This window comes from Scyliorhinus canicula, chromosome 10 (assembly GCF_902713615.1).
Source record: "Scyliorhinus canicula chromosome 10, sScyCan1.1, whole genome shotgun sequence".
Classification (NCBI taxonomy): Eukaryota; Metazoa; Chordata; class Chondrichthyes; order Carcharhiniformes; family Scyliorhinidae; genus Scyliorhinus; species Scyliorhinus canicula.
Genome location: NC_052155.1, coordinates 178,982,682 through 178,997,868, shown reverse-complemented (window position 1 = coordinate 178,997,868; position 15,187 = coordinate 178,982,682). Strand labels below are relative to the sequence as shown.

General features: G+C 46.5%; 1 protein-coding gene across 8 annotated transcripts in view; it reads left to right on the top strand.

The window, feature by feature from the left end:
- Nucleotides 1–15,187, top strand: part of ofcc1 (orofacial cleft 1 candidate 1) — a 220,670-nt gene that overhangs the window by 47,567 nt on the left and 157,916 nt on the right. For 5 of the 8 annotated variants that reach the window (XM_038810228.1, XM_038810229.1, XM_038810227.1 and 2 more), the window contains exons 5-7: nucleotides 477–643; nucleotides 763–826; nucleotides 12,048–12,136. In XM_038810228.1, coding sequence (XP_038666156.1) covers nucleotides 477–643; nucleotides 763–826; nucleotides 12,048–12,136 — 320 coding nt within the window. Of the gene's footprint in view, nucleotides 1–457; nucleotides 644–762; nucleotides 827–12,047; nucleotides 12,137–15,187 lie in introns of all 8 variants that reach the window. The other 3 variants (XM_038810225.1, XM_038810230.1, XM_038810231.1) reach the window with 3 other exon arrangements.

Below are 15,187 nucleotides of genomic sequence, written 5' to 3'. Positions count from 1 at the left end.
TCTTCTGAGTGACTGTTCAATGCACCAGCAGCAATCTTTCACCAAGAGTTTTTTTTCCACATCTTCCACTATAAGATGCAAATGTATGCGACAAGGTACTGAATAAGATTATTTTTTCATTTACCTGTGTCCCAAAGGAAGCAATGGGATTGATTGATATCCTGCAGTTAAATTTGATCCTTGTTCAAAATGAAAATTTATTTTCATGTTTAAACAACTTTGAAAGTTTTCAAGGCTAACTATTGAGCGCATTTCACTGATATATGTGGCATGTGGATACAACCTACTGGAACAGTAAAACAGTATAACCAAATACAGCTTCTCTAATTATAAATTGAATTTGACAGGCATGTTATGTTGTAACCTGGTCCATTTTAAAATGATGTTGGCTGACAACCCCGTACTGCTTTCAGAGCGCAGGAACATGTGGAAAAAATTGTCCTTTTACATTTCGCAGCTTGTCACTTCCTCCCCAGGACAACCTTTGACCTCCCAAAGAGATCCTATCACCCACAAGGGAAGTATTCCCACTGGTGTAAAGGAAGCAGAGAAAGGTTTTCATGTTGTGGAGGGCGGGGAGGAAAGCAAACACAAAGAAAGAGCGAGAAAAAAAGAGGAAAAGATCTTAAAGTGCTTCCATGAGGTTGGACATCTGATTTTATTTTGTTGTTCTATGCATCACCACATTCCTTTGGACTCCAAAGGGCAGAACATGAAATGTGATTAAATTAGCACTCTTTCTTCATCTTCTTATTCTATTAGGAACCAGCAACAAGGAATGATTTTCATAGGAATGGGGAAGAGAAAGCAAATTTGAACCTTAAAGGTATTGCCAAATGAATTGTATCCATGAATGTGCTGATAGGATAGTTCTTGTATGCAGTCTGTCAACTTGATGTTTTATCAATAGGACGAAAACAAGCATACTTAAAACCACTTTAAGTAATAAAGAGTCCAAAGCCGTTTTTTTTGTCTGCACATGCTTGAGCTAACCAAGTTCAAAGAATAACTTCAACCCTGCTATGCGAGCACTTTGTTTGGCCAGTTGTTTATCGCTGAAATTAGGATTTTCCTTCTGCACAACACATTGCGCAGTTTAATATTTCAGCTCTGCGTAGAACTAGAGGAAATTGATTATTAGAAGGGCAAGCATGTTTTAAATTTTAGAAAGTCTTCAGTTAAAATTAGGCAAGAAACTGTGTGACAGAAAATTCCCACTCATCATCACTGTGAATTCCTGGCAATTGTCTATTCCTGACGTGTGAATCCAATTTTGTGGCAAATAACTTATTCAGCTAACAGGATTTAATTTTTTGCCTCGACACATTGATCTTTACAACGCGGTAATGTTCTCAAATACTTCACTATTTCACACTAATGGGATTCAAGGGGATTGTGGCTTAATACTTCTTACAATTATTTCCTCCCTGCCATAACAATCGACCATTCAAGGGTTTGATCGAGTCAATAGGAATCGTAAATCTTGTCAGAAATCTTGCGTTAATGCCATTAGTCCTTGCATCAAAATATCAAAATGGTATCGTTTAAGCAAGGTTGCCGTAACAATATAGACAGTCATTCTTGCAATCTGGAATGTGATTCTGTCTCAACATTTTCAGCACGTCGCAACAGAAGTCTGTCTTTCCCATATATTTGGAAGGAGAATGGAGTTTTATTTTTAGAAATGCACTAAGAGCAGCTTACAATAATTGCTTTCTAATGTGAAGACTTCAACATGCCGAGAGAGTCCAGGATACAAAATAAAATCCTAGCCTCTGTGTGCTTGCCACTTTTATTCAGCTGGCTACAGAGAAAATCAGTCGTGACTAGACGTCATTTTATTCTAGAACCCTAAAGCGTCACCAAAAATACAGCCTATTTTTTTCCCCCATCAAGCCTTCCTTTCCCCCCCCCCCAACTTTTTTACACTTCCAGATTTGGTCCTTATCCCTGCTTCGAGGACAGATGGTTGATTTATTCCAAGGTTGATTCCTCGCGATTGCTCTGCCGTGCCGGATAGAAATGTGTGCTAATGCGTCAATTCTGTCCTTATTCTGTGACTTCTGCATACCACCTCCCCTTGGAAGATACAGCACACCTGGTGAGATCAGCAGGTCATGGAATGGGTAAGTCACAGGTTTGAATCTGCACTGTACCATCCCACAGCTTGGTATGTTACACCTCCACTGCACTGAGCTTCAATATCATGGGGACCCTCTGAATAATAATGTGCCCAATAGGATCATTTGGTCTTCATAGGAACAATAAATAAATTTGGAAAGTATTTTCTGGCAAGAATCTATTTTTGAAAGCTTTGCCCCTGTATTCATCACATTGATAATTCTATGAATATGGTCAAGCATCAGAAGACTGCTCGTTTGCAGTTGGCGGGCAGGTTTCTACTGAATAAATGTTCAGATAAATGACTAAGAGTTGTAAATTTAAAAAAATTATATTTTTGTGAATGAGTGGTTGGTAAGTCAACAATGATCTCTCTCACTTTAAAACAGAAATTATAGTTTCCGTTTTGGACAATGCAAGTTCAGCAGCTACCCACACAAGTGCTCTCTGTTACCTCTTCAATCAAATGAGAAGCAGATCCTTGTTATTTGCAGCATGCTGATTGTGTGATGACATTCCCAGCACACTGCGAAGATGTCCTAAGAGTGATCCAGACAGTGTGAATTTAAACAAACCTTATTAATGAAATCAGCTTGTAAACGCTGAATAATTAAACGGGAGCCAAGACTGTAGTAGCTGTGTTAACATCTCATTGACATACTGGGCGCGATTTAACCACAACGTTTCTCAGGGTGGTAGCGAGCGGGAATTGCCGCGAGCTTCCCAACGCTTGGCCCGTCAATGCGCTAAAATGTTAATTGGTCCAATTCACGAGGCCCCATGGGCTTCTCGCCCCTGATTCGCCGGGGCAGCGCACGCCAGCCCCCCCCCCCCCCCCCCCCCAGTAACAAGGGCGAAGCAGCACTTAAACCGCTCCTGCGCCGTCAGCCGTACTCAGCTCACAGCCATGCTGGCAGACTACGCGAAGCAGTCGAGACCAGACAGTATGCCCTCTTCCACCGAAGGTCTGGGAGGGTCAGCCACAGGGCAGCCAGTGGGAGGAAGTGGCAGCGGCAGTCAGCTCGGTGGTGGGACAAGAAGAGCCGGCAGCCAGTGAACACAAGGAGGTCAACGACCTCCATCTGGCCACTCGGGTGAGTTTGCACTGGATCCCCCCCCCTCCCTGACCCCTGCAAGAGAATAAGCCTGGCACTGCCCCCGCCCAGCACCGTTCCATGCTCTCTGGCCCAGCCATAAGACCATAAGACATAGGAGCAGAATCAGGCCACTCGGCCCATCGAATCTGCACCGCCATTAAATCATGCCTGATATTTTCTCATCCCCATTCTCCTGCCTTCTCCCCATAACCCCTGATCCCCTTATTAATCAAGAACCTATCTATCTCTGTCTTAAAGACACTCTGTGATTTGGCCCCCACAGCCTTCTGCGGCAAAGAGTTCCACACTCTGGCTGAAGAAATTCCTCCTCATCTCAGTTTTAAAGTCTGAGATGGTGTCCTCTGGTTCTAGTTTCTCCTACAAGCCATGTCCAGCAGTGCCGCCCACGCTGCCCCATTCCTCCCCCCCCCCCACCTCCCCTCCCCATATGGCCCATTTCCCCAAGCCCCCTCCCACAACTCCCAAGCCTCGCCCCCCCCTCCCCCCTCACCCCAGCGAGGAACCAAGCGTGCGGCTAGCGGACGAGAGAGCATCCAGACAAGCGGCAGGGTGCCAGACATCAGAGCGCTATGAGGACTCACCCCCTACGAGGAACGGTCCCTGGAGGCTGCAGAGGTAACCAAGAACAGAGCAGTGACCACCGTAAAGGTCGGTGTACAGCCCAGAGGTGAGGATCCCCCGGCCCCCGCCCAGATGACCTGCCAAAGGTGAGTTGTTAGTACCATGCAGACTGACCCATCTCTCCCACCTATCACATGTCCATTCTCCTGCAGGACCTGCAGCTGACACCGCCGGCCCATCCCGGTTTGCAGAGGATACCAAGTTAGGTGGGAGGGTGAACTGTGACAAGGATGCAGGGATCCTACAGCATGATCTGGACAGGTTGGGCGAGTGGGCAAACCAATGGCAGATGCAGTATAATTTGGATAAGTGTGAGGTTATTCACTTTGGAAACAAACACAAGAAGGTGGATTACTACCTGAATGGTTGTAAATTGGGAGAGGGGGAGTGTGCAGCGGGACCTGGGTGTCCTTGTGCACCATTCGCTGAAGGTAAGCGCGCAGGTGCAGCAGGCGGTAAAGAAGGCTAATGGTATGTTGGCCTTCATTGCGAGAGGTTTCGAGTTCAGAAGCAGGAATGTGTTGCTGCAATTATTCAGGGCCTTGGTTAGGCCACACCTGGACTTTTTTGGTCTCCTTTTCTGAGGAAGGATGTTCTTGCTCTCTCTCTCTCTCTCGAGTGCAGCGAAGGTTTACCAGACTGATTCCAGGGATGGCGGAACTGACGTATGAGGAGAGATTGACTAGGTTGGGATTATTCACGCTGGAGTTGAGACAGATGAGGGGGGAATCTCAAAGAAACCTATAAAATTCTAACAGGACTAGACAGGGTGGATGCAGGGACGATGTTCTCCATGGTGGGTTGGTCCAGAACCAGGGGTCACAGTCTGACATTTCTTCACCCAAAGAGTGGTGAGCCTGTGGAATTCGTTACAACAGGAAGTAGTTGAAGCTAAGACATTGAATACATTCAAGAGGCGGCTAGCTATGGCACTTGAGGTGAATGGGATCAATGGTTATGGGGAGAAAGCAGAATTGAGTGGACACAATCAGCCACAATCGTGAAGAATGGTGGAGCAGGCTGGAAGGGCTGAATGGTCTCCTCCTGCTCCTATCTTCTCTATGCTTCTACAACATTTCGGAGGCGAGCTCTGTTGATGCCACCATTATCACGGCACAGCTGTAATCCCCAATCTCCACCAGCGCAGAGTCACACACTTTGGGGGTGACAGTAGTAATCGGGTTTCTGGGGTATATTCTGGTCGGCACCACACAGTTGCTGATGCACATCAGGTGGAGGCAGGAACGCCCAGGTGAGACAGCAGTCGGAGGGCTGCTGGATCCCAGGACCCAGCTGGGTCCCAGTCAGATGCTGAGCCTGTGGAAGAGGTTTACCCGGAGCTGATGTAGATTATAGGGTGCGGTCGTGAGATTCAGAGGAGGGGGTATCAGCAACACTGCAACAGGTCTATAGCCATTTGGAAGAGCCCCCGAGGCTACGGGTGCAGGAGATGGTGCCGGCAATGCATGGCACCGAGGCCAACACTGCTCGGGTGGCGACCGTATTGGAGAGCCTGGTGCACGATGTCGGCACCATGCGTGGAGGTGTGCAAGGCATGGCTCAGTCGGTGACAGCCATGGCTGAGCACCTCGACAGCATGTCCCAGTCACTGAGGGACATCACCCAGTGCTAGGTGGACCTTGATGAGGCAGAGCATGTGTCAGTCCTAGGTGGGCATAGTTGAGGTGCTGCAGAGCATGTCGCGTCGCTGGGGGACATGTTCCAGTCTCAGGTGGGCATTGCTGGGTGCTCCAGAGCATGTCCCAGTTAGTGAGGGGCACCACCAAGGGCGTCGACACCAGGCTGCAGATATTGGAGGGCCGCCAGGGCTGCCAGAGCCAGATGATGGAGGAGCAGCAGGGGCTTGATCTAGCTGCCCCTCCATCCCGAGATGAACCCCAGGGCCCAATGAGCACCGACCAGGAGGAGGGGGCGCTATGTCACCCTGAAGCCATCCTACTGAGTGGCAATGGCAGCCACCAGCTCCCCAGAGTTCCACCCCCCTGACAATGGTGCGCCTCGCAGTCAGCACCTTGCACATTGCGGCAGAGCGGGGCCTGTGCCACCGGCAAGTGCACCAGGTCCCTCTCGCCCCATAGTCCCTAGAGGACACCCGCCAGGGGCATCGAAGACCACGGGACGTGGTAAGCAGCTGGCTGCCTCCACCTCAGATGTGCATCCTGGGGACACATCTGGACGTAGCGGGAGTGCAAGGAAGGCTAAGCACGCCGAGGATCACTGAGACGGCACGGGGGATTTGGGGTAAGGGGGGATGCATTGGGAGAGGGGAGGGTGGGGAGCATCTGGGAAGGGTGGGGAGAATGTGGTGGCATCATCGGGAGAGTGGGGCAGTTGGGGACACTTCTGCAAATCATTAAACTCTGTTGACGTTGATCAGTAAGCGCCTCTGGTACTTTAGTCCACAACACCTGCCAAGCACAAATCCCTGGTTTTCTCTCACCATCTACCTTGTTCAGCCCATTTGTAATTTTAAAGATCTCTATCCAGTCACCTGGCAGCCTTCTCTTTTCTAAATGAGCGAGCCCCAGCCTGTTCACGCCTGCACCCAGGGTGAGGATTAGATTCCATCAGCCTCTGAAAAAGGGTCAAAAGCTGATATGTCAACGCTACCTTCCCCAATCTGCCCATGCTCCCGGACCTGTTAAAAGCATTTTCTGGCATTTTTCATCTTTTATTTTCAATTTCCAGCTTCCTGTGACTTTTGTTGTCAGACCCTGTTTGTTCTGGTTTTCCTTCGCTTTTTAAAAATAAATTTAAAGTACCCAGGCGCAATTTGGCGTGGCCAATCCACCTACCCTGCACCTCTTTGGGTTGTGGGCGTGAGACCCACGCAGACATGGGGCGAGTGTGCAGACCACACACGGACAGTGACCCGGGGCCGGGATCGAACCCGGGCCCTCGGCGCCGTGAGGCAGCAGAGCTAACCACCGTGCCACCGTGCCGCCCTCTCTCTTTTTTTTCCCCGAACTGGCTGCTTGCTAATTTAAGGCTCTGGGTCACAGAAGAAAGCACGCAGCAGAGTTACGCGATCGTGCAAAGTTGGAGTTCTTTGGCGAGCAGAAAAAGTGCCACAGACAACTAAGTTTAAACTTATGGTTTGTGAATACTGCGTGTGAAATGTGATATTCATTTACCATTACACAAAGTATCTGGATGTTAACCTAAGTGCTTTAGGTGTCTTGCTGATTGTTCGCCTTTATTCAGAGTAGCTGATTACAGTAGATATATTTGAATCCCGAAGCAAAAGAAAAATTACATCGGTTTAAAATTTTCCATATTTATTATATTGCTGTGACTGGCTGCAAAAGAAATTTCTTGTATTGCAATTTTCGCATGCATCAAGCAAAGGTTTACTTAATTAGAACCTCGAGGCAATGAAGAATTCTTTTTTACATTCTGTGGGTCTTAATATGCTAAATAATGCAAAGCTTCAACTCTTCAAGCATGAGACACACATCTGGTGGCTTAACATTTAAATTACAGAAAAAACACTTTGGTAGTAATTTTCCAGAAAGGGAAGAATAGAAGTTGTATTACAACTAAATTTAATTTCTTTTTAGATTTTTCATTTCCCCTAATTGCGAGTGTTTGACTGATTTTCTTTATATGTTTTATTCAGATCTTGGTGCAAATTATATTGAACTTCAATTTGAGTAGCTCCTCGCTGTTGTTGCAGTCGAGAAATTATTGTTATTGCGTTTTATTTAGCAAATTATTACAAGATATTTGGAGAGTAGGAGTTGAAATGAATTCAGGCAGCCATCGCTGCAGCTTTGGGTAATATTATTGAATCTTGGGCAAAGGGGAGAACAGGGTTTGGGTAGTCTTGGAAAGAAACTGGACTGACTGTGTGTTTCTTTTTAAATGCTTGTGAAAAATAGAAATGTATTCAAGGAATGTGAAAATGTACAAACATGCCGACTCGATGGGCCGAATGATCCCCTTCTGCACTGTGGAGATTACATGGCTCCTTGTAGAATTCAGTTTCTGGTCACCTAGACTTCAATGCGGGCGGTCTTGTGATGCAGTGGGTGGGCATCCCTGCCTCGGAGCCTGAAGCCTCGAATTTGAGTCCCACCGCCGGACCTTTTTTAAAAATTTAGAATACCCAATTCTTTGGAGGCACAGGGCTCTCAGAACACCTCAGAACCCAGATCTTGCCTGGGGATGGTCAACTATTGTGGGCAATTCCTCCCAAATCTATCGACATTACTAGCACCATTACTTGTGCCATTAAAGAAGCGCCAGAGATGGTGCTGGCACAGGAAGAGGTTTTTAACCAAGTTAAACAGGAACTTGAAAATAAAATCTTTATTGTCATGAGTCGGCTTACATTAACACTGCAATGAAGTTACTGTGAAAATCCCCCAGTCGCGATATTCCAGCGCCTGTTCGGGTACACAGAAGCTGGTACGGGAAGTCTTCATGCATATTGTTACATTTTGAGCCCTCTAAGAAGATAGTACTTAAATGTGATGCATCATCATATGGGGTAGGAGCAGTGTTATCCCATACAATGGACATGACCGAGGGACCCCTTTGGGTTCATATCAAGAACCCTAATCGTCGTGGTAAGGGGATACCTCAAATAGGGAAAGAAGGCCTGGCTATTATTTACAATGTTGGGCGTGGTACTCATCAGCATTGAATATAACTTCTCCATTGGCCAGGAGTACAATTAGCCAATGCAGACGCTTTAAGTCACCTCCTGTTACCAGAAAGCACGCAACCCCCCTCTAGTCCTGGAAGAAATTGGAATAATGGCCTTAAACTTTCTGGACTCCATGGGGATAGCACAGCAAGTTATGTCCTGGACGAATAGAGACTTGTCAAAGGTTAAATAAATGATGCTGTATGGATGGCGGAAACAGAAAACCTTGGAGGAAATTAAGCCTTATCAGCTTAGAGAAGATTAGCTTTGTTGTGAGGATGGTGTCATCGTTTGGGGAATGAGAGTGATGATTTTGGCATGTCCAAGTCGGGCGTGCCCAAGATGAAAATCCAAGCGAGAAGCTACATTTGGTGACCCGGCATCGATGTGGGTAAGAAGGGATTCCGAAACAATGTCACCAATGCCAGTTATACCATAAATTGCCAGCCACAGCTCCCGGGAATGGCCAGGTTGACCATGGGTCAGGGTTCATGTAGATTATGTTGGCTCATTCATTGCCGTTATGTTCCGTTTACCAGTGGACTCCCATTCAAAATGGATGGAGGTATTTGAAATTGAAGTCAACAACTTCATATGCCACAACTGAGAAACTGTGCCAATGTTTCGCCAACCATTGCATTCCAGAAATACTTATCTTGAACAACGGAACGGCGTTTACAAGTGAGGAGTTCCAGAAGCTCATCCAGTGGTTTGACCAAAGACGCAGTTCAGACGTTCAAGGCTGGTCTGAAGAAACCACCTGTGTCACAGAGAACACGGTTCCTGTTAGCCTACAGAACCACCCCACATACACCTGGCATAGCTCCAACTGAGTTGCTGATGGGTCATCACTTGAGAACCAGGTTGAGCCTGGTAATTTCAAATTTGGCTGGTGGGGGGGGGGGGGGGGGGGTGGAGACAAGGTAGAGTTGTCAGGAAAGGAACCATGATTCAGCAGATGTGGAGAGAGCATTTGAGATAGACGATCCAGTTTTGTAAGAGTTTTGGATGCGGACCAAGTTGGGTTCCAGGAGTTGTGGTGACTAAGACTGTCCAATGATGTGAAAATGCAGGACAGGCTTTTGAAGAAACACATAGATCATTTTCAGAGAAGTTGGGAGCCCTCCCATGTCCCTGGGCTACTCCCTAATCCAATGGTTCCAGCAAGTTGTGTTGTTCTTTGTCCAAGGAGTGAAGTTACTGATCAGCCAGAGGCGGGCCAAAGTGTTGCTCTGCATGCAATTGAGGAAACATTGGAAAGCGATGTACTGCTACCAAGGAGAGTTCCAGTGAAACAAGTCCTGTAGAAGCAATCTCTATGGCAGAACCTCAACCAGCTGAACTACAACAATCCCAGAGAAAGAGAAAGCCCCTTGACAGACTGAGGATGAGATCTACTAGTCACGCTGCACCGGAAAAGCAGTGTGGCGCGGCTGGTAGATGCCGAGAGATCCCACTTCCGGGATGTACTCGGAGCGCCATTCCTCGCGAAACCAAACACGATCTTGCGAGACGTTACGATGTGAGTCCCACCCATTGTGGGCGGGATCACTTTCTGGCAAATCTGCATATTACAGTGAGACAGCTAGTCTCACGCTAATATGCGTTCCTGGATGTAACTCCCTGGCCTTGTAGACCTCATGCAAGCGCTGTTCAGTGCTGGTTTCCACAAACGGGGACCAGACAGAATGGCGCTCATGGGGCTCTCCCAGGGGATCAGAATCCCCCAGTTGCCTGCCCATTGGCAGGGTGGCACCCAGGAACTGGGGGTGCCACTGGCACACCCTGGCAATGCCTTCATGGCACCCTGGCTAAGTGCGGCCTCAGCCACGTGTTCCCGCCTGAGGCCCCCAATCTACCCAGATGGGCATTAGTTAAATGAGTGTTTCTCAGTTCTCTGTGGACTGAGAAACACATGGCTAATTGTGTGCTATGTATTACGGGCCAGGGTTTAGAGAACCCCAGAGATCTAAAGTACTTTTAAAACAAAACAATGTTTATTCTATGAATCCAGTTAACATTTTATAAACACAGTAAACATCCTCGCATCTATCAACTCAAATACTCCCCCCAAAGAATACAGTACTCTATAAGTAACCCATAATCTTTCCTAGCAACATCCATAAGACAAATAGACTCTTTAACAAAGACAGCAGATATCAATTCTCTGCTGAGAGCAGGTATCATTTTTAAATTAGTAAGTGATCTGAACGCGTTCTTTTCATTCAGAGAGAGATCAAAATTACACCTTGTTTGGCTGGATGCAGCTCCAACTCTCAAAACAAAACTAAACACACACTGTAGCTGCCAGCTCAAAAATGAAAGTATAAGCAGACAGACAGCCCAGCTCCACCCACACACTGACATCACTGCAGCTATTTGATAAACACCCATTTCGTAAAGGTACATCCACTGCAGCTATTTGATAAACACCCATTTCATAACGGTACATCCACTGCAGCTATTTGATAAACACCCATTTCATAAAGGTGCTCTCACATGGCATATGGAACTCTGTCCCATTTGGGTAGATCATGCGCTGAAAAACGATGTCAATAAATTGTTCATTATTGCTCATGCTTTGCAAGTTGTTTATGTTATCACATAACATTAATAAAGGACTAAAATGGGGAGAGATGTAAAACCCCACTCCCCATGGGGCCGTGCGTTGGAAAGTCATGTGACCTGGTCGGCCATTGGGGAATGAATGCAGGGATCCCAGTGCAGAGCGTGGGCTTCGTCGCTAGTTGTGATCCTCATGCCGAGAATTAAGCCATCGGTTATTGTGCTCTGCATATAGATCATTTGTTAATAAACCCTTCATTGTTCATTGACCAACTGGTCAATCATTGCATTTAGTACAGTCTGAAGTAAGACATGGTGAGATTTCTTCACTTCCCCCTTTTTTGTGTTGATTAACACACCACATTCCATCTCTGGGGAATACCTTTCCTCCTTTGTTTTCAAGACACAAATATTTCATGTGTGCAAACACTGCGAAAAAGCACCGAAGAAGTCTGTGCCACGGTCCAATTTGTTTCATTTGCAATCCTCTCAGAAATAAAAGTCAATGAAAATGCGATCGCATTTCATTGATACAGTGCTCCCCACGTAATCATTCCGAATCTTGGCTTTCACCCAGCGGATTTTGCACCTGCTATGCATGTTGCCCAACAATAGGGGCAGATTTCCTCTGGTTGCTATTTCCAGTCATCAATGTTTTCGTGAAGAATTTGTCTCAACGATTCCGCTGGAATAACCGACAGAGGAAATCTTCCCAACTGCATTCACGGTGCTGCTGCACTCAGTGAGTAGAGAATGCTTACTTTATCTTGCCTGTTTGGTGGGCAATCTCGTCACATCAGAAAATAAGGAAATGTCCTTCCATTCTTCTCCTTAAATCCATTCAAGATGGCGTCTCCCGGACAATTTGACTGTGTTGTTTTGAAAAATGTGGCATTGGCAGAGCAATATGTCACGTGCCTTTAATGGTGTCTTTTGCTCCTTTTTTGCAGCTCAGGATTCCTGTGGAACTAACACCGGCCACGAGGAAAGATTTGATGGGCTGGTAGCAGCGAACAGCGAGAGTGGAATGTTCCTCAGGGTGAGCATGTTCTCTTGGATACTCGATGCGGTGTCACTGCACATGTTTGAAACCGTTAGCTACATTGTCCAACTACGTCTTACACCTAAAGGCATTTACTATCTTCCAGGGTAAATATTTTTTTTTTTTTAAATTTAGATTACCCAATTATTTTTTCCAATTAAGGGGCAATTTAGCATGGCCAATCCACCTACTCTGCACATTTTTGGGTTGTGGGGGCGAAACCCACGCAGACACAGGGAGAATGTGCAAACTCCACACGGACAGTGACCCAGAGCCTTCCAGGGTAAATATGATGTTTCTGACAAATCAAAACCAATGACATTCCCTGAAATTGACAATGCCAGCCAACCCCTTATTTTTCAGAACACGCCTTCTCGGTCTTAAGAAAACTCCACTGAAATCAATCAAAGTCAGTCATAACCTGCCAGCCTTTCAAATGAATCCACGTCTCCATTCTTCATAGAATCATAGAATTTACAGTGCAGAAGGAGGCCACTCGGCCCATCGAGTCTGCACCGGCCCCTACAAAGAGCACCCTACTGAAGCCCACGTATCCACCCTATCCCCGCAACCCAGCAACCCGCACTTAACATTTTTTGGACACTAAGGGCAATTTATCATGGCCAATCCACCTAACCTGCACACTTTGGACTGTGGGAAGAAACCGGAGCACCCGGAGGAAACACGCGCAGACACGGGGAGAACGTGCAGACTCTGCACAGACAGTGACCCAGCCGGAATTGAACCTGGGACTCTGGAGCTGTGAAGCAACAATGCTAACCACTGTGCTACCATGCTGCCCTTGGGCAGTCTTTGGGGAGTCAGGAAGTGAATGACCCCTTGCAGAATTCCCAGCCTTTGACCTGTTCTCGTAGCCACAGTATTTACATGGTCAGTCCAGATCAGTGCCTGGTCAATGGTAACCCCCAGGATGTTGATAGTAGGTTGATTCAGCGATGGTAATGCCATTCAGCATCAAAGGGAAATGGTTAGGCTGTTTCTTGTTAGAAGCTGGTCATTGCCTGTCGCGAATGTTACTTTCAATTCCACTGCACCCTCCCGTCCCTTCCCTCCCCAACACTGATCCCACCTGAGTTAAAATTGAGGCTTTACTGCTTAATCTAATGTATTTCATTCTTTTTATTTCGATTCAAATTTCACTTTGGCTGAACATTCATAAATACAAGAATTACCTTTTAATGCATCCCACAATAGACTCTAAATTAGGAAGTAGTCCTATTTCTGGTCGCGACACTGACATGCACCCAACCCACCAATCCCAGGCAACCCCGATTTGGTTTGTCCTTGTCAGGGTCAATATTGGAAGTCCGGTTGACTTCAAATCGATCAGCAGTTCGATTTGGGAATGCTGACTGAAGGAATACTGCCTTCCCTTCCTGATTCTCGAATGCAAACTTACACCCTATAAAACTCCGCACTACGAGCGCAGCCTTGCAAAATTAATCCTTTTTGTGAAACGAAACGTGCAGCTTGTAACTGGTTGAGTCCTGGAGGCCAGGAGAGAGTTGTTGGTAGTACTGCTGCTTCGATGGTGGTGAAATCGGAGTTCAGAACACCAAAATCTGTTGGAGTTCGCAGCTCGGGAAATGTGCAAATTAATCGGAACATTCATTCAAACTTCCTCGTCTAGGAATGACTGCTGGCGATATGAGCAGATGAGTATTTAACTTGCTCAGATAATGCTCCTCGGGTTCTTGTTTAAGTACAGGTATTAACCCATTTTGTTCATCTTTGGCTTCCCCATTACCCACTCACTGTGTCTATCATTCACTTGGTATTTCAACATGATCCATCTTTTCATCTATACACCCTGACTTTGAAATTCCCATTGTCTCTCAGCCATTTTCCAGGCCTTCCCCGTGTATTTCTTCCTTCTTCTGCTCCATCTCCCCCTCTACGTTTACTGACCTTTCCCATGAACAGCATCGGTCAAACCTTGAATTCATGTCTCTCACTTCTGTTTGATGCTGAATTGATCCGTGGTCTCTGGCTGGGCAGTCGCGAGAGGTGTGTGTCAGGACGATCAGGCACAGGGACACTCACGGTTATCTGGGTGGCCCGAGACCAAGTTGTGAGGGATGGCGAAGACCCAGGGACTGGGAATGCTGAGCGAGTGCTGGGCAGAGCAGATACTTCCTGTGCCTGGTAATCGAGCAATAATTCTCTCCAGGGCCAAATAGGAAAAAGAAAGGTACAAATGCTGAAAATCTGAAGCATGCAAGGTGTCAGCCGTCATTCCCTGAGGGAAAGGCGCAGGTTAATATTTCAGCTAGTTTTCAGTACAGTCTCTTGGGTTATACCACAGGGCAGGGAAATCTTTGGGACATGACGATCACTGAAGAGCAAAATAATTGACATGATGATACAATAATTTGGGCAGGGTAGGGCAATCAATTAATCTGTCCTACGCTTTACTTTATATCCTTCAGTCCATCTGTCAGTATCTAACATGTTAAAAACATTCGATCGACACGCACTTTGTTGGTTTTTCCATTATGAATTCTTACATCCACCACCTAATGAAAACTGCCTTTTCAACATATGCTCCTACGGAAAGTTGTGATGCGATAATAACAAACCTGTACTGTAACTTCCCCCGAAAGAAGCAGCAACTGATTCACTTGACAGTTCATAACTTGATAGTTACAAGCTTGATAGTCACCATGTTCACTCTAAGTAATCAACTATTTTCTTAAAAACCCTGGAACTCTGGTCAATCCCTCCAAGCAGTGATTGTCGCTTCTTTTCAATCCTACAGGCAGCAGTGACTGAGTTTTAAACGGATTTCACTTGTTGAAACTCATTGCTTTGACTAAACATTCTGACGGCCAGAAAAAGGCACTCAAAGTTTATTTCCCCCCCCCCACCGAGCGGGATCGTCAAAATGAAGTTTGAAAGACAGGCCTTAGAGTGAACCAAATTGGCCTACTCCACGACAAAACAATAACATGTACCAGTTGAATTTTTAATGCCAAACCTCCTGATGCTTGGTCATGAAGTTCAAATTTTCATCCAGAGCTGGGTCCC